General features: G+C 35.2%; 2 protein-coding genes across 2 annotated transcripts; one reads left to right on the top strand and one right to left on the bottom strand.

Annotated features, from left to right (window-relative positions):
- The first annotated feature begins 4,796 nt into the window (after positions 1 to 4,796).
- Positions 4,797 to 7,195, top strand: LOC147401495 (uncharacterized). Its single transcript, XM_086441574.1, has 4 exons — positions 4,797 to 5,225; positions 6,126 to 6,197; positions 6,280 to 6,474; positions 6,894 to 7,195. The coding sequence occupies exons 1-4, from the start codon at positions 4,802 to 4,804 to the stop codon at positions 6,962 to 6,964; spliced, it is 762 nt and encodes a 253-aa protein (XP_086297700.1). The 5' UTR covers positions 4,797 to 4,801; the 3' UTR covers positions 6,965 to 7,195.
- A 1,510-nt stretch (positions 7,196 to 8,705) lies between these two features.
- Positions 8,706 to 11,377, bottom strand: LOC147401494 (protein PLANT CADMIUM RESISTANCE 9-like). The gene is made up of 4 exons (XM_086444386.1): positions 11,227 to 11,377; positions 10,636 to 10,707; positions 8,885 to 9,094; positions 8,706 to 8,785 (listed from the first exon to the last, which is right to left on the bottom strand). Exons 1-4 carry the CDS (start codon positions 11,375 to 11,377, stop codon positions 8,706 to 8,708), a joined length of 513 nt encoding a protein of 170 aa, XP_086300512.1.
- Positions 11,378 to 22,712: the final 11,335 nt, after the last annotated feature.

Here is a 22,712-nt window from a genome sequence, read left to right as displayed (position 1 = left end):
TAATTAAACTATAAAACTATCAAATGTAATTCTAATTAAATACTAACTCTATTTAAAAAGTACTTAAAAAAATCTATAAATAAGGGTCTCTACAACCTATTTTCGTATAAAAAAATAAACCCTAAGAAAAGTAGGTCAAAAAGCTTTCCTAACCTCCCATAAGTCCTAACTCCTTACCTAACACTTATATCCCAATATTAACTCAAAAAATACCTAGAAACCTTTCAAAAACACCTAGAAATCCATAAATAAATCAGAAAAATTTAGATCTAAGAAGGAGGTACTTCGCCTTGGAGGTCTGAAGCGAATCTAGTGACAGAACGAAGCGATAAGTGTTGTACAAGGAGCTGTTCTATTGGATCTAAGGGATCAAAACCATTGCATTCGTAAAGGTAAATATTTTTATTTTTTTATTATTTAAGTTATTTTAGCAATGTAGTTTTATTTGGAAATTAGTAGAGACCGACGTTTGTCAGGTGGGGTTGGTGCCTAAAACCTTCAAACCCCGTAATGTGATCCCCAAACTCAGTATTTTTTTAGTAGATTAGTTATTTTTTTATCCGTTTCGAGTCGATGTTCGGTTCCTAGACCGTAATAACTAGGTGGCGACTCCCAAACCTCAAAATCAAAAGATGATCCGCGCACCCCGCGGATCGAGGGCGCTTTCAGTGAGGCACCCATTTCTCTCCACATAGTGGTGATAACCTCAAAATAACTCGGTCATTTTCGAATGAAAATAAAATAAAATAAAAGTATCGCATATTTGATGACTTGTACCCTAAAAAGGGATTTGTTATCGACTTGGACTATAAAGATCATCTCATTGAAGGAGATGATCCTTATAAAAATTTAACCTTGGAACAACATATTTCTTTTTTTAAAAAGTGTTGGCTAATGGTTGCAGGTCCGTTCTCATGGTTTGAGAAGGATCCGAATACTAATTGCCTTAAAATGAGTTGGAGGGTTTAAAATGACTTTCTTTTGAAAATGATTACAACCCCTATACTTTCAATAGAGTCGAAGTTTGATCTATCTGAGATAGGGGAGGGGGAACAACACATCCTAAGAGTCTTTCTAAAAGAAAAATTAAAGTGGTGAGGGGTGTAATAGAAGATGGAAGTGGAGAGGGGAGAAAGGGGGAGATGCATGCTTATGTTCACCCTACTTTGAGGGTTGGGCCTTCCCTTTCTTCTTCTTAGATCCTTAGTAGAATTATGATAATAGAATTTTTTTTATAGTAGATGAAATGAGAAAAGTAGAGAGTTGAGATAATTAATTTTTCTTTTCTTTTAGACTTCGTCCCTTTTTTTAGGAGGTAGGGGGTATTTATAGGGATGAAAGTTACTTTTAAGAGTAGGATGGGGTGAAAATGTAGAAATGTAGGAAATGACATGAGATTTGAGGGTGAGGGGTGTGAAATTTAGAGTTGAGATGTTGATATTTGTGAAATGGAGGTAAATAAATAGTTTTTTATCCAAGTGATTTAGATCATTTCTAACCCATTTGAGTTGAGTGTTTGGTGAGGTGAAATGATGTGGGGTTTGGTTGAAAGAATAAGACTGAATGTTAGGTGGGATGAAGGGGTGTGGTGTTTGGTTAAGAGAATGGGTTGTGTAAGGAGTTATGTGAATAGGTTTTGGCAGGGTAAAGGAAATGGTGACAAATGTCAAAAAGGTGTGGAGTTGAAGTGTTTAAATGAGTTGATTTGAGGGAATGGGTGTAGGGATGACTTGTGAGAATGGGTTGAAGGTGAATAATGAAAGAATGGTATGAGTTGTGATGTGGGTTGATAGTTTTGTTAGAGAAATGTGGTGGGTTCGATTTATGACATAAATTGTGAGGGGTGGTTTTGTTAGAAAAGAGAAATGGGTTAGGTTGGGTAGAATGATTTTTGGGAGGTGAGTTGTTGTGAGGACAAATGTTCAATTGATGATCAAAGATTGATTGGTTGATGTGGACAATGGTTTGTGGGTTAAGGTTATGGATATGGGCGTGGGCTTTGATGTATTGGGCTTAGGATTTTAGATTGTTGGGATTGGTTAGGATTTATTTTAGGATGGGATTTTGAGAGTAAGTGAGTTTTAAGACTTAAGTGGTGTGGGGTTAGGGTTAGGCTAAGTTGGGTGAAGTGAGAAATGGTTTTTGAGGAATTGAAGGTTGGTAGATCTTAAGCAGGTTTGGGGTATTTTCAACGATATGGCTTCTTGAGACCAGTTGACGAATTTTACTAGAAAATTACTTCTTTTTTTTTTTTTTTTTTTAGTCTTTCCGAGTGAGAGTCTATTCAAATTGAAGTGTCTACAACCCTATTTTAATAAATGCTATAAGATCTCGTATTTAATGAGGGGCTTTTTGCATGGAAGAGCTCAAATCACATTTAATATCTTGTCTTAGGGTATAGACTCTAGGTCCAAGCTACGGTCTTACCGACCTAATAGGCTCTTTAAACTAAGAAAGCTTACTCATTAAGCTTGTGTTTGCTTTAAATGATTAGGTTCAAACCGTACTTGTTGTCCCCATTGTAAGGAATTCAACCCAAAATTCCCAACCCGTGAGAAATAAAAATAGAGAAAAAACACATGTCGAAAAAGAAAGCAATCACACGCACAAGACAATATTTACGTGATTTGACAATTTTCCTACGTCCACGGAATTGCAGAGATTTCACTATTTTCGAGAAGAATTACAAAGTGCGGCTGAAGTCCCAAAGACAACAACCAAAACCTTAAAAATTGTGCACAGGATTCACAATGGGTTACAAAACGGGCTTAAAATTTTTTCCTAAGGACGTTGCTCCCAAGAGGCTTGTCCATGAGCGCTCCGACTTGGGTCTATCGGCCCAAGCCTCCACTCCATGGACTAAGCCTCAGAAAATATCCATCAAAATACCACGCAAACATTATTTGGGTCGGGTCGGGTCGTCAACCGGATCAAACATAACTAGGCTCCACAAAGCCCAACACCCATCCCACCCTTGCTAAGGTATTGCATTATACAACTCCCAACTCTCATCTCGGTTTGTTGCAATCTAGGTGGTACTGTTATCTCAGCTCAGTACAAGAATGTTAGCCCATTGTCCTTCCATGCATTGAAAGAAATGGTGACTGTGCCTATGGTGCTCAGATCATACCGTACTTCTTTCCCCTATGATAGAAGGATGAATCTTTATTCCCTTCTCGCTATAAGCTGTTCAGTTCGAGGCAAAGAGCTTGGTCTTTTCCTGTTCAATTGTTTGACTCAAGGCTTTGACTCATCAATCTTTAATGGACCATGCTTGTTCTTCTATGACTCGTGTTCCCATCGTGTCGTGTGACAAAAATGGTCTCCACGGGTATTTTATTCTAAAAGTGAAGATCTTGTTTATTATAAAAGTGACAATCTCGCTGAAAAACAATTTCCAAAACACGTAGAGCATGGTTTCAAATTTTAAATGAACAGTGTACTAGAATGGCAATTTTCCCATATTCAGCACTTGAAATATTAATTTACCCCTAATTTTTCAGATTCTTTGATTCATATGATTTGTTTTGAGGTGTGAAGGAGGGTTTCAATCAGTGTTTTAAAAATCGGACTGGACCGATGGTCCAGTCGGGTGTAACCGGATTTTTCAAATTAATCGGTCTAGTTTTACATGAACTTGTATTTTAAGAAAAATCAATGATTTTTTATAATTTTCGATTTAACCGTAAAAGACCGTCGGTTCTCAAGAACGGATGGTTCGCCACTCAAAAAATAGAAATACTGAAGAGAAGCCCCAAGGCCAAACTTGTAGCCTGGTAACTCTTAAAGATACAAATATTTAAAAAAAAAAAAAAAAAAAAAAAACTCATGTGATACGATTTGTCGGTCCATAAAATAAGAATGATGTATGTGGCAAGCTCATCATGATCGGCTGGTTCACAACGCAAAAGATAGAAATATTAAAGAGAAAGCCAATGGCCAAACAAGTAGCTGGTAACTCTTACATATAGAAATATTTTTTTTATAAAAAAGCTCACCGAATATGATTTGTCAGTCCTGTAAAATAGGAATGGTATGATTTGTTAGTCGTATAAAATAGGAATGGTGTGTATGGGGCACACTTTAATTATATTTTGAAGTGCGTTGGATTCCTATTCAGTAAGTGCAACATCCCAATCTATGTATTCTCCAACCAAAATGTACCACGTAGACAACATTCCTATCTATAGGAACAGGACATGACTCTTTGAAAAAAAAATCCAAACCTAATTTATTAGGGTGTTATTGTTTTAAAATTTAAAAGTCTGATCTTTGAAGAAAAATTCAAATTGTTTTCTTTTATTTCCATTGATTAATGATTTAAGTTCAGAATTTTTGTTTGCCGTGATTTTTTAATCTCTCCTTTGTAGATTTGAGACTTGGGAATTATAATTTGAAGATCAAAGAGAAGATTTGCGACAATTTTTTTTTAGAAGTTTTTTATTCATTCTTCATCAATGATCTTATATAGTAGTTTCTAATTTTCTTTTGATCTATATATTAGATAGATCTAATATTTATATATTTAAAGTTATTATTTAATAAATATAAATCAGTCCGACCAAATTGAACCCCAATCGAACCCGGTCCAACCATTTAAGAAAGATTCCGGACCCTTTGTTTTAAGGCTCCCTCCCCTTAAAGGCAAGTCGTCTACTTAAAGTCAACGCCAGCTTAGGCATTACAACTGGATGAGATATTTCTCAATTAGTTACTCTCTTCTTAAGTCAACTACCATTTTCTAAAATAAATAGAGCCCTCTATTGTCTTCATCATATACACAAGACTATAGAGAAAAAAAATGGGGAGAACCCAAATGGAAACCCCTCTCCCCTACTTACCTTCTCATGCCCAACCCCAGCCCCAGCCCCAAACCGTCTATCACCCTTCACAGCCACCACCACCAACACAACCTCCTCAACAGTTACACAACTATTCGAGTTTGCCAAACAATGCAGCAACCGAGTTTGCCCCACAAGTAGTGCCCCATGCGCCAATGCCAACACCGTATGCCACCAATGGTGCTAGGATGGACACAGCAGCTTGGACCATTGGACCTCAGACCACCAATGGTGCTATCATGCCTTCATCACAGGCAACAAATGGTGCTATTATGGGCACAACGGCTTGGACTACAGTACCACAGACCATAAATCCTACTTTTATGCGAAAAACTGCTGCTTGGACCACCGGACTCTTCGATTGCATGGAAGATCCAACTAATGGTGTTTTTATTTATTATTGTTCTATGCAGTTTTTTTTTCTTTTATCTTACTAAGTAGAAGCATGTTGATCATGCAATCTAAACCATGATTTCAAAATCGACCGAGTCCGAGTTGATTCGCTGAGTCAAAATGGACACGGATGGCTCCAAACGAGTTTGCCAATGTGCATTGGGCCCACTTTGATTCTGCTAAAAACTCGTCTAAATTGGTCTATTTTTCAAAATATACTTCGGACGATTTTGAAAATTCAGCCTAATCACCTAAAAATGATGTATATATTTTATGTTTAAATATTTGTTGTATGCTATATTTTATGGATGGGTTGGGTTCTGGAGACTAATGAGAAAACATATGATTTTGGCCGTGTTAATTACAAAATGCAACAATTGGATTTCATATTTACATGGTAGGGATCATTAGTATCTTTTTTTTAATTTCATGAGTCATTCTTCGCACTCGGCCCTATATGGATATACATTAATTCAATTCAGCAGGGTTGTACTAAAAATTTAGGATCGAATTAAAGATATTGATTTTTTGGATCAGATCCAGAACAATACATTTCATATCAGATCTGGCCATCTGGTTCTGAATTTAAAAAGACAGACCCCAACCCAATCCATTGATGGAACTAATAATACGTATGTCTTTGATATTATCTTTTTATGAGGAAAAATAAAATAATTTAGAAAGAATATTTATACTTCTAAATTTGTTAATAAATATCAATCGATTTAACAAAATTGAATCGAGGTTTGACCAATTTTTTTAAAAAATTTGTTCCAATCATTTGTTATATTCTTAATGTGTTGTACATAATCATCTACTTTTCAATTAATCAAGATGTATTTTCTTGAAAGAAATAAATTATGAGCATTCCATGTGCTTGTCATACTGCAGCTCTTACGACACTTTTATTCCCTTGTGTAACATTTGGGCAGATCGCTGAAGTTCTAGATGGTGGACATACAAGTAAGTAATTCAAATTTTGTTGTCATCATCACTGTTACTACTGCTCTTATCACTTCAAATTTCGTTTTGGTGTGTAATGCAGCTTGTGCTACTAGTGGAATTATCTATGCGGTTGCACCTTGTTTGATGTCACACGGATATCGTATAAAGTTAAGGAAAATGTTTGGACTAGTCGAGGCTCCGACCTCAGATCGTCTAGCTCATACATTGTTTGAGTGGTGTGCCCTTTGTCAAGAGTACAGGGAGCTCAATAACCGAGGGCTAAATCCTGCAATCGGTAACTTACCAATATGGATCTTTTCGTACTATTTCATTATTTTATGATTATTGTTTGATACAAGCCTAACAAATAAATCAAAAGCACCTAGGTCATATCGGTTCCAATGGTTATTTGAGGTCATGTGACGACTTTTACTCTTGTACCCTTCTTATTTAACGGCACGTTGTAGGTACCTTTTCCCTCTATGTGTGTTGTCTTTTTGTGTGATACCCTTATTTTTTGGGGCTCATATACATCACATTTCTCGTATTGCCTCTTACGGGATTCAAACACCTAAGAAATGGTGCAGAAAGTTAGGTTCTTATTCTTATCATCTCTCGATTTCATAACATTATTCGGGTTTAGGATATCACATTGAATATATAGCTTGATTTGAAATGAAATTTCATTGAATATCCGTTTAATGTTGCTCGCAGGATGGCATGGAAACTTGAGGAAACATCAAAATGAACAAAACCAATCTAAAATGGTATGGTGCCTCCAATGAATCAGAACATGAGCTAAACAAGGTCTTGTTCATGGACGCGATCCCATCCCTAAGAAATCAGCCAATGAGAATTGCACTTATCCATTTATCAATTTGTCTTATTATAGTACTTCATCATGTTTGTCTGCAAATTTATTGTATAATGATTAGCTTTCTTTTATTATTTTATTGTTTTATTGCTTTATTTTTATGTAATTTTGTAAAATTTCAAGGCACATATGGCTGTACAGAAAATTTTCCATGGGAAAAAAAAAATAATGAACAAGGGAAGTTTTCATGGGAAGAAAACCTGACATTTATTATTAGATGTATTAAAATTCAATCTAGTTAAAAAGAAAGTCTATTAATTTTACTAAATTAGTGGTCCATCCATCCAATAGATTGAACCACCAAATTTAATGAACCAATTAATAATATGTCAATTTGGGAAAAAAAAAAGAAACTTTTCAAGATAAGATTTTGATGACAAGACGATTTCTATACTCAAGATATTCTTTAAAAACAAACATTAAGAAATAAAATATTTATATGAAAAACAAAAGAAAAATTGTTTAGAAAAAAATATCTTTGATCATATCCCAAATAATCTAACAGAAAGATGAACTTGTTGGAAGCCTATTGAAATATTCTGAAAGTTGGAAGAAATAAATCGTTGAACGATAGAACTTTGATTATTTTGTAAGAATATAAATCACACACGTAAAAAATTGATCCAACAAAATCAAACCAATTTTGTCTAATAATTGGTTTAGTTCTTAAGACATTGATATTTAATGTTCTTTTTGGACTAGGTTTTGGCTTTTGGATTACCTAACTCCTTGATCAACGTGCGTAAATCTATCAGCTTTGGAGTCATTGTCATACTTTTTAGTAAATTTGATTAACTTACTAAATGAAACATTGATAATCTATCTAAGCAGGGGTTGGGATGGACCAAACCGAATCGATGAAGCATATATAATATAGAGTGAGACAGGGCCGTCCCATCTGATAGAATTTATATATATATATATATATATGGGTCCCGTTCGCCACCCTTAGTTTTACCACACACTTTAACAAACGTGTTTTGTCTTACATGGGTTATAAGTTTCGGAATGAGCTGATTTTTGGTGAGGATGATCTCTATGGTGAGGAGATCATCCTCACCAAAAATCAGCTCATTCCAAAACTTCTAACCCCATCAAAATTGATTTACAAAAAATGGACAGTCCACGATTTTTCAACGTGTAAACATGGGGCTAAACATTTCGGAATGGGCTGATTTTTGGGGAGGATGATCTTCTAATCATAGAGATCATCCTCACCAAAAATCAGCTCATTCCAAAACTTCTAACCCATGTAGGACAAAAAACGTTTGTTAAAGTGTGTGGTAAAACTTAGGGTGCTGAACATTTCCCTATATATATATATGTGCCAACCCTGTACTTTGGATGCCCTGTCTTATTAGTTCTCAAATTTAACCATTTTTTAGGTTTGCATGAATTAGCTAAACCCATAGGTCACCTGTACATAATTCTAATGTGTCCTACAATGTTACTTAAAAACCTTATTTCATCTCCCGAAAATAATTGCAATACACCATAATGTCTTATTATACAACAACAATGGATAACTTAAACATAAATTACAAAAGGATCGAGTGTGGTTCATATTTCCAACAACATGAACGTCAGTTGAGATGATATACAACACAAATCCAAAACCAATTCACACACACACATACACACTGATGGGGAGATTAACGAGCCATGCCTGATGCGATAGTTGGGGGAACTATTGATCCATCTACGCTCCACCTCTTGACATTGGCTTGCCAACCTGATTACATCAATCATGACAAAGTGATAATCAAGATAAAGAAATTTATATATGTTTATGTTTCATTAAGGAAATGAACTATCTACATGGGATGTTCACCTATGGATGGATCAGCACCGCGTTTGTTGAGCTCCCGATACTCCTGAGTTAGAGAACAAACACAACAGCAACAATGAACCAAGAAGTCCGCACATGGTTTTTCTTCTAGTGAATAGATGCTTCTTAGTTTGGACCGGTACGTACTTGCATACATCCATCCACAACCAACGGAGCCTAAAGCCAAGTACATCAAGCATGCTTTCATGCGAGCTACATGAAATAATGAAAAAAATTAATCGAGTTGACTTAGATGACTCAAATAAATGTTGTAAATCAGGGCAATCCTCTGCCAAATCAAATATTAGGTATTCATCCCTTAACCAGAAGTTAGTATTACTGACTAATAATAAATATGGAGAATTCAATTTTTTCTCATAATGACATTCTACAAGTGAAAGTACCATAAGAAAATACCTATTATAACCATTTTTTAAGACTAAATATCATTCAAATGAATGCATCGACCTCTAACTTCCGATCATGGAGTAGAGTTTTGTCTTCTTAATCTAAATCCAAATTTCGGTAGATTCAGACCGAACTTTTTTTAGTCGATTCGGTAAGTAACCTACTAAACATAACTTTCTACCCAACATTATAAAACCGATTTGGTGGGAGCCTACCGAAGTCCTTATAGATTTTTTTGATGAATATTGTTCGGTAGGTTCATACCAAACTTGTTTCAGAAGATTCGATAAGTATTCTACCAAATGTAACTTTCTATCGAACATTAGAAAATTTTGTTCGATAAGCACCCATTGAATTTGTTTTGTAATGTTCAATAGGAAGTTATGTTTGGTAGGTATCTATCGAATTTGCTAAGACAAGTTCGGTTTGAACCTATCAAATAGAACTGTCAAAAAATCTTCGAGTTTTTCAATTCAAAATTGTCATTTTGAGATTTTAATAGTAATTTTCCATCTTAATGATTAAATGCAAAAAAGTAAAAGAAATAAGATAACTTTAAATATAAAAAACCTAAAACCAAATCTCCATTGATTTAACCTCTTACAAAACTCAAAAGAAGATGAATATGAAGAAGAAAAACAAGAAGATTGAGGGAGAGAGAGATAAATGATAGAGAAAAATGAAAGAATGGATAGAGAAGATGGTTTAGGTTTTTTGATCGATTGACGGAGAAGATGGTGGGTGTATGGAGAAGGATAAAAATAGAATTTTCTCTTTTTTTTCTTTTTGGTTTTAAAAGTTAAGTGGGCATGGAGATCGTGTATAATGGGCACCAATAGCATGACTCTTGATGAAAACGTGGGGGACATGTCTAGACTTCTGAGTTCTGACCGATGTTTTAGAACTCAACTCAAATCTCTTTATCAATCGAGTCAACTTGATGACTAGACTTCACTTGGTCAAGCAAGAACTCTTAATATTTTATTCCATTTATATTTATATTTATTTTTCAAATAAAATGCACTTGTGTTTTTAACTCAACTCAGTGATTTGGTTCGGACAAGTTTAAGTACCCCAAGTGAACATGGAATTCAACCGGTCCAGTCGATTCTAAGGGTTAAAAGCACATATTGATATTCTCACAGTGGAAATTAATCTCCAAGATCCAAATTAACATGATCAATTGACTCAAAAGATTTTGAACAGTGACCATCATTTTGGATCGATCTTCCAAGGTTGAGGCCTAAGTCCACCCATCTATAAATTGACTCTATGGACTGGGCTTAATTTCAGATCGGGCCAGATTTTAGCCTGAAAAATTGTGTTGGACTCAGGGGTTTACTTACATATGGTTCCTCTATCTACGATCTCCGCGATTTGTCCAAATGTGATGCAGGGACAGCAACACGTGGTGATACCTAAATATAAGAGAGAGAGAGAGAGAGAGAGAGAGAGGTTAGTAGGTTTTTTTAAATTAATTAATGAGAGAAGATATATAGAAACTAGGGAAATGTTCAGCACCAAACATTTTAGCAAAACATTTTTCAAAACATGGGTTAGAAGTTTTGGAATGGGCTGATTTTTTATGAGGACGATCTTTACGGTGAGGAGATCATCATCACCAAAAATCAGCCCGTTCCAAAACTTTTAACCTCATAAAAAATGATTTACAAAAAATGGACGGTCCACAATTTTTCTACTTGTAAACATGGGGTTAGAAGTTTTGGAATGGGCTGATTTTGGTGAGGATGATCTCCTCACCGTAGAGATCATCCTCACCAAAAATCAGCCCATTCCAAAACTTCTAACTCATGTAAGACAAAAATGATTGATTAAAATGTTGGTCAAAATGTTTGGTGCTGAATGGGACCCTAGAAACTAAAAACAGGTGAGAAGAGAATGTTCCGATATATAGGAAGGAATTAGAAGAGGGTTACAGTTGGAGGGATCATCAAAACAATCACATAGGCCCGTTGACCATTGCCCTGTGATACCATCAGTACTGGGAGTGGGAGGCTGATATGGGACTTCTTGTCCTTGCTGATTAGATGAACTTTTGGAATATTGTTCGTCGCTGTTCGAACCCATATTTCAAAACAAACAACTGTGTAAAGTAAAAGGGAGGAGCTAGAAGAAACTAATACAAAACAAGGAAGTTAAAGAATTGTAAGACAAGTAATTAGAGATTTTGGGATTCCTTACTTCGGTGGTCATGTTTGATGGTTAAATAGGAGACTCAATGATTAATATGAGTATATTATTAATTTGGATGAGGCATAGATGATGATGACGATGATGATGACAAGGACAATGAAGATGTCTACGCTTTTGAATGGAGTTTAATTATTATTTTTTTGATGGAGGGGTAAAATGTCCATTATAATTTCAAAGTTTAAAACCTTGATTCATAATGCCCAACTCAATGGAGGATAGCTTGTCAACTCATGTTTTGTGTTTGTGACAGTTTACTTTGCAAATAAGTAGGGCCTTAGTCTTCGTTCTCTAATTATTAAGTAAACACTAAAAGGTGTGTATGTACATGGAAAATCACATGTATGGTAAGGGTTTCTTTGTAATTTAAAATATTAATTAAAACATTTTTTAAAATTACATATTATAAAGTATATTTTTAAAATTTTGAAAACTAATCAATTAACGGTAAGAATTGCAATTTTCTTAGTTTTTTTTTAATCAAAATGACCTTATTTATATTAAATTTAAATATCAAAGTGAGGGCATTTGTGAGATCCAAATTTTGGTGTCGAACCACTTCTACTTCGTTTAGTCTTATTGTAATAGTAAATATATATCATAGTATGTTAGTATTCTCTATGGTTTTTTTTTTTTGGTTGAAAGAACCTTGCTAGAGTGACTCGAAATAACACAAAAGTTGCACTATGTTTGTGTAGAGATCCATCAATTTCCCTCAAGTACAACACGTGTATATCAAGAAAAAGCATGAATGATTTTCTGCACACTCAATCACGTTCTTTAAGTGCTACTTCAATTGTTATTTCGAGTACTTTAGCATTTTTTTTTTTTTTCAAAAGTACTTTTAAAAGGTATTTATTATGTTATCTTATCATTATTTTTATTCTTGTATAATGATGTTATGTAATCATAAAAAAAAATCATGATATTTTATAAAACTATTTATTATATTTGTTGTAGAAGTATTTATTATAATGGTATTTTTGTAAAATCACTTGTAGCCCAAAGAACAAAATACCCTTATTTTTTCTATTAAAAATAATAATAAATGCCTTTCAAATTTATTTTTGAAATTCATAAGTTGTGAAAAAAGTTATCCCATGAAGCATTAGACGTGAGCGGGATCAAAGGGCCATCTATTTATATAGGCTGCACGTCCATGTGACACCCAAAAATCCAATTGGAAGCCACATGAATAAAAAGCACAAAATTTTAGTAACTCTAAAAAAAATCAATTATAAAGAAAGGTTTTTATTTTTGAACTTAAATTTTAAATTTGAGAGTTGAAACCTAATCAGCTTATCTAGGACACGAAACCTAGACTCCTAGAGGATTTAGGTGTCATTTGGGCCAACTTTGCACTCCACGTGGCCCAAAATGAGAACATCAGTCCAAGCTCTACAGGGCCTTCGAGGGTGCTGTGTGTGTGAAAGTACTGTAGCTAAGCAAACCACAATAAAAAAATATAATAGAAAAAAACATTACAATATACTGAACCCTCCCCTCCCCTCCCCTCCTTAAATAAAAAAAAATTAAAAAAAAAAGAATTTTCTAATTCTATGAATTAGTGATTTATTGTCACAAAATTTAATAGCAGATAAAGAAATCTGGCACTATTGCCCTCACAAAAAAATTTCTACTCTTAATTGCTCCCACATAGGTAAAATCTTGACTCGACCCTAGTACCATCGACCACTGACATCATCATGGATAATTTTCTACAAGTCTTAAGGAAAGGACTGAGGATACATCTGGACATGAGTTAAGGCTAATAAATGTGGCCAAAAGATTTGTTGCCCAATTGGTCTGTCTAAATAATACATGTTAATCACAGAAGGTTTAATTAGAAAAATAAAATAGAATTTTGGCTTGATTGAGTTGATAGTCCTAATTTTAATTTTACTTGACCAGTTGGTTCAAACGAGTTTTAATGACTCAGCCCATTCAAGATTCTATCATAACTTTGACTGTTCAGATATTAGGGATTCCCATGCAAAATATATCCCTAGGAAAAATAGTATTAGTTCCTATAAGATCAAAACTGATCTCTATCAAATCTGTATTTTTTTTCTCAAATTCTAATGGTCATGTTGATGAAGAGCCTCAACCATGAGTTGAGCTTAAAAAATCCCTTGATAATTGATAATATTTAAGAATTAACGATTGTCGTATGAGTCGCGTTAGAGTGACCTATTCCTACACACTTTCAAGTCAGGATGTGTGATATGAAGTACAATCTTTAGTTTGCTTCAGCATTATTCTTATTGTATTTCGTGAAGATGGGATCTTGATAATGTATAAATTGCCACCTATGCATCGAGATGGAGGAAAACTATTAATTTCCTAGAGATTAATAACACATTTACTAGAGGATTGTATTGTTGGTAATTCCTTGGAATATCCTCCCAGCTATTCGGACGATAGAAAGCCTCAAACAAATGGAGGGTGGTGGCTAAGGAATAGGAGAGAGAATCCAAGACGTACACATGACGTGCAAGGGAACTACAGCTACCTAACCTTGGATTACCTTTCAAAAACAATACAAAAAATTTCTTTTGAATCAATCCTTGACAATAGATTAATTAGTTTTCAGTTTCATATGCAACTTCCTAAGGTCAACGCCAAAATTGCCCATTCCATACGATGAAACTACACAAAGAGAAGTTGATTAACTAGGTCAAATGAACCTATCAAAGTGAGGAAGACTTCAACTTGTTGAACACTACAATGGAATAACATATCAAAATATATATAACAAAAACAAACCAGTGGATCCCACAGTTGTTAAATTTATGGATGATAAACATCCCATTGGAGTGAGGTCCACAATTATGCCTAAAGTCTTGTTTCATTAGGATGTTGGCACTCTCTTCTACAGCTTTCGTTTCTCGAACACACCATTGTTCTTTTTTAAATGACATTCTGAAAGCGTCCTCGATCCGCGGGGTTCGCGGATCCACTTTTGACCCTTGAGGTTTGGGAGTCGCCACCTAGTTATTATGGTCTAGGAACCAAACTGACTCTAAAACGGATAATAAACTAATCTTCTACAGAAAATCTGAATCCGGGGATCATGTTACGGGGTTGGAAGGTGTTAGGCACCAACCCCGCCTGGCCATTGCCGGTCTTTACTTATCCCAAATAAATCTACATCGCTAATGACAAACCTAGATTAAAAAATAATGAAAAATCTTACCTTCGATCTGTAAAAGTGTTATTCTCTCAGATCTGGTGAAAACAGCTCCTTGTACCGTATTCCTTACTTCGTTCTATCTCCGGATCTGATTCTTGATCTCCGAGGTAAGGTATCTCCTTCTTGGATCTGGGTGCTTCGAATTTGTTGTGGATTTTTGGGATGTTTTTTAGAGGTTTTTGGGTGTTTTTTCGGCTAAAATCGAAGCAGAGGTGTTAGGTAAGGAGTTGGGGCTCCAAAATTAGGGTTTTGGGGAAGTTGTGGAGGCTTCTTCACCTACTTTTTCTAGGATTTTTTCTTTGATACGAAAATAGGGTGTGGAGGCTCCTATTTATAAAGTTTTTTAGGAGGATTAGGGTTTCTTTTAGGGTTTCAATTAGGGTTTAGACTTTGGTCTCATGAGATGGACTTAGTCTTTAGGGTTTTGACTTAGGGTTTTGACTTTAGTCTTATGAGATTGACTTGATTAGTTTAGATTAGGGTTTTAATTTAGGATTTTGACTTTAGTCTTATGAGATTGACTTGATTAGTTTAGATTAGGGTCTTGATTTAGGGTTTTGACTTTAGTCTTATGAAATTGACCTTAATACTTGACTTTCGTCTTACTTAATTGACTTTAATTTTGACTTTAGTCTTATTTGATTGACTTTAGTCTTGCTTGATTGACTTTAAATTTTTGGAGAACCCCCCTCTATTATATCTTTAATTCTTTGGACCCCAAATGGAGGGGTCCTTAAAGAAATGCCTTGCGAACCATCAACAATTTTGCCTGAAAGCCTGATTGATCGATTTTTTTGTTCAAATTTTAAAATTAATTTTATTAATGTTTCACTTTACATTATTTAATGATTTATTTATTAATTTCGAAATTTTTAATTATTAAAATTGTGAAATTACCATTTTACCCTCGGATAGAATTTTTTACGTTTTAAGTTGTTTTTCAATGTTCCAGGATGTTTTGGAATCAGTTTTTCATAAGGAATTCAATGGGAATGTTGGTTTTTGTCATTTATGAAGTTTTTTATATGAAATGGTCGTGAACTTTATAAGGGGTATTTTTGTAATTTTGTCAAATTTTGTGAAAATTGGCGAAGTGGTTTACTTGGTTTCGATCTGTTGTTTTATGTGTTTGAATGGGTCTTCCTAAGCGTAACGTAGGTTCTAAGGTTGTTTTGGTGTTAGGGGTATTTTGTTAATTTGGTCATTTTTAGTGATTTTTATCGTGAAGCTTCTTTTTGGTCTGCAATATGATGATTTCTATGTTTTTGGGATCGTATTTTCCTAGCGTAGCGTGGTTTATAAGGTTTTATCAGTTCGAGATACCTCATCCTTATTTCTGAAAACACATCTGGTGACAAAATAAAGCACTGGAATAAACATCCATCATTGGTAACTTTTGCGATCGGGTTTACGACTTGATTAATCAGGCGGATGCAAAAATGGGGTGTCTACAGATGCCCCTCTTTGGTAGAGGGTTGAAGCAAACTAGATAGCAAATCTATTTTGGTAGATAGTGCGATATCTGAATGCCAAAGCTAGTGACAGTTTATTTTGCAGCCTGATTTAGCAATTCGTCGGGGTATTCGGATCCTTGAGCGTAAAACTCTCCCCGAACTAGAAAAATGTCAGGTCCTTGAGCGCGAGCTCTCACTAGCAGTGTCAGATCCTTGAATTTTACAAAATTCTCCTTGACTGATGTAACAACTGTGCAAGTGTGTGAGCTCAAAATCTGAGATAGATTTCAAAGAGTTTTAGTTGGAAATAAGTCAAATCTGAGCACTGAGCATAATTCCAAGAAAACCCTTGGCGGCATCTGAGCATAATTCCGAGAAAACCCTCGGTGATAATTGAGCATAGTTCTGAGAAAACCCTCGGCGGCGTCTGAGCATAATTCCAAGAAAACCCTTAGCGGCATCTGAGCATAATTCCGAGAAAACCCTCGGCGGCATCTGAGCATAATTCCAAGAAAACCCTTGGCGGCATCTGAGCATAGTTCCGAGAAAACCCTCAGCGGCATCTGAGCATAATTCCAAGAAAACCCTTGGCGGCATCTGAGCATAATTCCGAGAAAACCCTCGGCGGTATCTGGAGAAAACCCTCGGCGGTAACTGAGCATAATTCCAAGCAAACCCTCGACGGCATCTGAGCATAATTCCAAGCAAATCCTTGGCGGCATCTGAGCATAGTTCCAAGAAAACCCTTGGCGGCATCTGAGCATAATTCCGAGAAAACCCTCGGCAGTATCTGAGCATAATTCCAAGAAAACCCTTGGCGGCATCTGAACATAGTTCCAAGAAAACCCTTGGTGGCATCTGAGCATAATTCCTAGAAAACCCTCGGCGGTATCTGAGCATAATTCCAAGAAAACCCTTGGCGGCATCTGAGCATAATTCCAAGAAAACCTTCGGCGGCATCTGAGCATAATTCCAAGAAAACCCTTGGCGGCATCTGAGCATAGTTCCGAGAAAACCCTCAGCGGTATCTGAGCATAATTCCAAGAAAACCCTTGGCGGCATCTGAGTATAATTCCGAGAAAACCTTCGGCGGCATCTGAGCATAGTTCCGAGAAAATCCTCGGCAGCATCTGAGCATAATTCCAAGAAAATCCTTGGCGGCATCTGAGCATAGTTCCGAGAAAGCCCTCGGTGGTAACTGAGCATAATTCCAAGAAAACCCTTGGCAGCATCTGAGCATAGTTCCAAGAAAACCCTCGACGGCATCTGAGCACAATCCAAGATAACCCTTGGCGGCAACTGAGCAAAATCCAAGTTAACCCTTGGCGGTAACTGAGAAAAATCCAAGATAACCATTGGCGATAACTGAGTAAAACTGGCAGAGGAATGAAGGAATTTTGGGAAGAATGAATAAATTTTGAGAAGACTGATTGGAATGAATCAGGAAGAGAAATGATCGATTCCAAGAATGATTGAATCTGGAAAAGAATCTGGAGAACGAAAGAATGCCATATCTCCTATGTGAGATCCAAAATGCTTTTGTTTGAACCTCAAAGATTTATCAAAAAGTTTCATGAATTTAAAACCTGAGTTTTTATTTCTTTTGAACCTCAAAAGTTTTTTGAAAAACTGTTATCAAGAGGGTAACATTAAGTTTGGGGTTCTCATTATCTTTTACGATTAACATTGCTCAAAAATAAAATGCCCCTAGTTTGACAATAAACATGGCATTGAAAATAATTGAACACATCATTAAAAAAAATACCCCTGGTATAAGGAAGGAAATTACATATTTAGAGGAAAAAGAAAAATGCCCCTTGTATGAAGGTTTGAAATATTTGATTACCACAAGCGCAATAAAGATCCAACTTTTAATTTTGATTAATTTTATTGAAGATTTTGAGTCAGGCTCAAGAGAACAAAATATTTCCTTTTGAGACTCATCATAGAATTCACCCTTCTCTCCATTGGTTTACTTGGGGAAGTAAAAATTCTTAGATCGATCGTGGACAAGATACTTGTGGCTTCTGAGTCTATATCTTGTTTAAGCAAAGTATTGAACTTGATTATTCGAACTTCTGATGTTTCAGCTCGGACCGCTTTCAGCTTGGGATTTTCTTCTGTTTTTCTTTTTTGCTCTAACTTTTACCTAGATCGCATTTTTAGGTTTTCAATCTATCGAGCTTGCTCTAGCTTTTGCCTAGATCGCCTTTTCAGGTTTTCGATCTCGCGAGCTTTATTTTTTTCCTTTTTTTTTTCTTGGCTCTGATTGTTGCCAAAGTTGTCCTTTCAGATTTTCAACCTTGCGAGCTTGCCTTAATTTTTGCCTAAGTTGTCCTTTTCGGATTTTCAACTTAGCAGGCTTTATTATTTTTTTATCTTTTTCTTCTCCTCTGAAGTTCTAGAATTACTATCTGATCATGCTTTGCTACCCTCCTTGACTTTTTCACACGGTACTTAGGAGAACTTTTATAGGTAGGCTTGGGACTAGGCATAAAAAGAAAGGAATTTTGAGGCTCAAAAACCCAAATGCCCCTTGTATGGCATTTCATTTAAAAAAAATTTCTTGAACTTTCTTCCCCATTTTAGATGATATTTCTTTTTCTTTTGAATTTTTTTTCTTTTTAGATTTTTCTTTTGTCGGGGAATCTAATTTTTTTTATGTAGTCGGGCCTGAAGTAACTTCTCAGGTTGCCTATGTACCCCAAATTTTTATGATCAGACCAAAACGTAGTTCGGATTTTTTCCTCCCCTGGGTTAGGTAATCAGGCTAAGAAGTAAAAGGCATAATTTTTCTCTTTTTGAACAAGCTACAAAGGGATTGAGAAAGGAGATAATGAACTAGGTAGTAGGAAAATTGATTCGACCAAAAATGGCCTCCTTAAATGTAGTATCGTTTAATCTGGTCAAGGTTGGTTGACTTTGGTAATTCGATTCGATCATGATCTTGAAATTTGACAGTTTTTCCTGGTAATATTTCCTTGATGATGAACGGACCTCTCCAATTTGGTTTGAACTTTCCTCTAGGATCAAAAATAGGTGTCCAATTTTCTTTAAATAATAAATCCTCGACTTGCAAGTGAGGGGCCTTGATCTTTTTGTCAAATGCACGAGTGATTGTTCTTTGATAAGCTTGCAAGTGGTACAAAGCTCTTAGTCGTTTTTCTCCGATCAAGTTTAATTTTTTATGCCACTGACTAGCCCAATCTGTTTCTAACAATTGACTTTTCTTGAAGGCCTTGAGATACGGGATTTCCATTTCAACTGGTAAGATTGCTTCCATATCATACACTAGAAAGTAGGGAATAGCTCCAGCAGAAGATTGCATTGAAGTATGATGTGCCCCTAGTGTGAATGGTAACTTCTCTAACTAATCCTAGTGTGATTGATACATTTCCTTGATGATTGTTTTGAGATATTTTATTGGCTGCTTCAACCTTTCCATTAATCTGAGGGTGGTAGAGAGATACTGTGATGTCGAATCTCGAGCTTTGAACACAGAGTGATAACTTAAGCTTTGATGTACGACCCATTATTAGAGATCAATACTACTTCAACTATTTCATTAATCTGAGAATGATAATCTATGTTAGGAGCTCTACCATGTTGAGAAGTCTAGCATTGATACATTTTGTAAGATCTTCTTTAAACTCATTTTATCAAGTCAATATATAATCCGTGTCAGACAACACCCAAACTTTCACCTAACATATCCTCATAGGCCCAAGCGAACAAGTCTTTTGAAATTTCTGAGAAAATTCATTATCCTCTTGTGTTCTTCTAGGGATAGGATGATTTCTATTTGAATCTCTTTAGGATTTAATTTATGTTCCACGGTCAATGACCTTTGCCTTCTTGAGCCCGATTTTTATCTTCTTGTTCAGGAGAAAAATATATCCTTGAAGCTAGATTATTAGTTAATTCGTTAATGCGCTCAGGGTATTCAAAAATTTTCTTTATCCAATCAAATTCAGAAGGGGCGACAGACACCTCTGTAGACTCAACGAACTAACTTGACTCAATAGGAAAGAGTAAACTCAATCTAAAGAAGACATGACCTTGTTGGAAAAAAGGACTCGAACTAACCCAAAGGACTCATGAAAACTCAAGACAAGTACCCACACGAGTTTGATTAGGACTGAGGACTGAGATATTGCTTACAACCGGTAGGATTGAAACACTATGATCTTCAAAAAATAACTGGATGATGTTGAGAAATTTTGAGGTCATTTCTGACTATTGACTTGATATTGACGTTTACTCTAACTGACCGGATTTACAACCCTAGCTAGACGATGGACGATTGAGCTTAGATACAATGATAACCCTTAAAATCTCTTTGAAGGTGAATTTAACCAATTTTAGTGTCACCCCCTTGATAACATTTTAAATGAACCCTGAGATTTTATTGGATTCTGTGCACCAATCCATTAAACAATTCATCCATTCAATGATTATTTAGAAGGAAAATAATTTTATTGCACTCTTGAAAATAATGTTTTTACTGAATAACAATTTTCACATTTCTGATTATTTTTTGCAATCATTTTATTTTTAGAAAAATATATTTTGATAATTTTATAAGGTCCATGTAAAAAATAAATTTTTGGTAAAAAACATATTTCAAAAATTTTCCATGCAAAAATAGATCTTTTGTAAATCATTTTTCCTTCATTTTCTTTTCTTTTGAAAAAAATTTTCTTCTGAAAAATAGTTTTTTATTTGGAAAGCATTTTCTCTTGAAAAATCTTGTTCTTATGGAAAATATTTTCTGGAAAACACTTTTTCTTAGAAAACATTTTTTCTAGAGATCAACACTTTTTTTGGAAAATATTTTTTTTTTAAAGAACACTTCTTTTGGAGAACATTCTTTTCTGGAAAATATTTTTCTTTTCTTCTTTGAAAATTCGATTTCCATTTTGATTTAAATGGCCCGGTCCATCATGACTGTTGGGTCGGGATGGACTGGGTCATTATTGTAAAAGAATGGATTCTTTATTTGGTCGATGCATCCATTTTGATTTTCAAAAATAATATTTTTGATCCTTGAGGACAATCATACACTCTGATTTCACCATTCACATACATTCCTCAATCAAAAGGTTCCATTCAATAAATAACCCGAGAATACCCACGATAAGTTCGAGTCGTGACCTACAGGGAAGGTTTCTAGACTCTAAGCTTACTACATTCAATGCATTTTTATCTGACCACCCTTGCTCAAGCACACCTATATACCTTTCGATACATGGTGACTTGGTTTGATATACCGTATAGGTGATAATCTAAAATCTCAACTCACTTCTCTGAAGCCAAAAATAGCTAGTTTGATCTCCAGTTGAGAGGTGGCGCACAATGCTGAGCAATGGCCCACTTAAATACCTCTCATCTAGAATAGACGTAGTTTATCCCCCTCGTACAATAGGGTACAGCGGGGCAAGATCTTGCTTAGGCACCGGTTTTGACCAAGAAGTGCAATTGATATACTTAGATTATCTTTTATACCTACGGGTACGAGTCAAAAGTTGTAGCTTTCATAAATGGTTTGGCATCCCACGAGGGGACCGACCACGTATTAGTACTACGTTGGCAATCGGGACATGTGACTGTGTGGCTCACAATAGATCAAAGGATTAGGTCGTTCCAGCCTGGGTGCACCAATATACTTCTCAGAATCACCTGATCAGACGGTATTGATGCCCTAGTTTGATATATCCTAAGGTACGTGACTGGAGTTGTGGTTTTCATGAATGACATCGCATCTCCGAAGAGACCGGGCCACGCACTAGTGCCACGTTGGCTATATAGGACGTGTAAGTGCGTAAAACAGTAAACGTGCATATAGTGTGTGCAAAACAGGGTGGGGTGTGCCCGAGGCCTTTTCAAACACATGGGCCCATGGGCCTGATCTTATCATCATACATTGAATTACATGAAAATGAATCAAAACAAACATTATTTCAATCACATTATTAAAGATACGCACATCAAACTTATCAAGATCATGACACCATTAGATAGCCAATCAATCAAGGCATTATAAAAATAATAACAGTGATCAATTAATCAGGATAGCACTTAAAAAAATCAATTATCGATCAGTTATGGGCACAAGAATAACCAATAAATTTTTTTCTTTTTTGGTCCAATCAAAGGTTATTTTGGGTGATCCAAAATACATCGAAATTTCAATGGATGTTAAATTGATGCTAGAATGATATTTGTTGAGACGAGGAGATGACTTTTTTTTTTTATAATTGAATTTTGTTTTACTAAGCAACAAACAAAAACTTTTCTCAGCCAAAATTGATTTTGAAAGGAAATTTTTATTTTTATTTTTATTTTTTTAAAAGCTATTACTATTTTTTTTTTAAAAACTAAAAATATAGCCTAAAAATTTTTATTTTATTTTTTTGCCACACCAATTTATTTGTAGTCAAGTAAATCATTAACAAGCATCTAGATGTGATGTACTATAGATAAAATTGGATGTGCAAAAAAAAAATTTTGATCTTCTTCAACACCAAACAAATGTGATGCCAATAAGTTCCATCAATTTTTTTTT

The sequence above is a fragment of the Akebia trifoliata genome, chromosome 5 (assembly GCF_017979445.1).
Source record: "Akebia trifoliata isolate Shusen 1 chromosome 5, ASM1797944v1, whole genome shotgun sequence".
Classification (NCBI taxonomy): domain Eukaryota; kingdom Viridiplantae; phylum Streptophyta; class Magnoliopsida; order Ranunculales; family Lardizabalaceae; genus Akebia; species Akebia trifoliata.
Note: the sequence above shows the minus strand (reverse complement) of the source record. Positions and strands in the feature narration are given on the sequence as shown.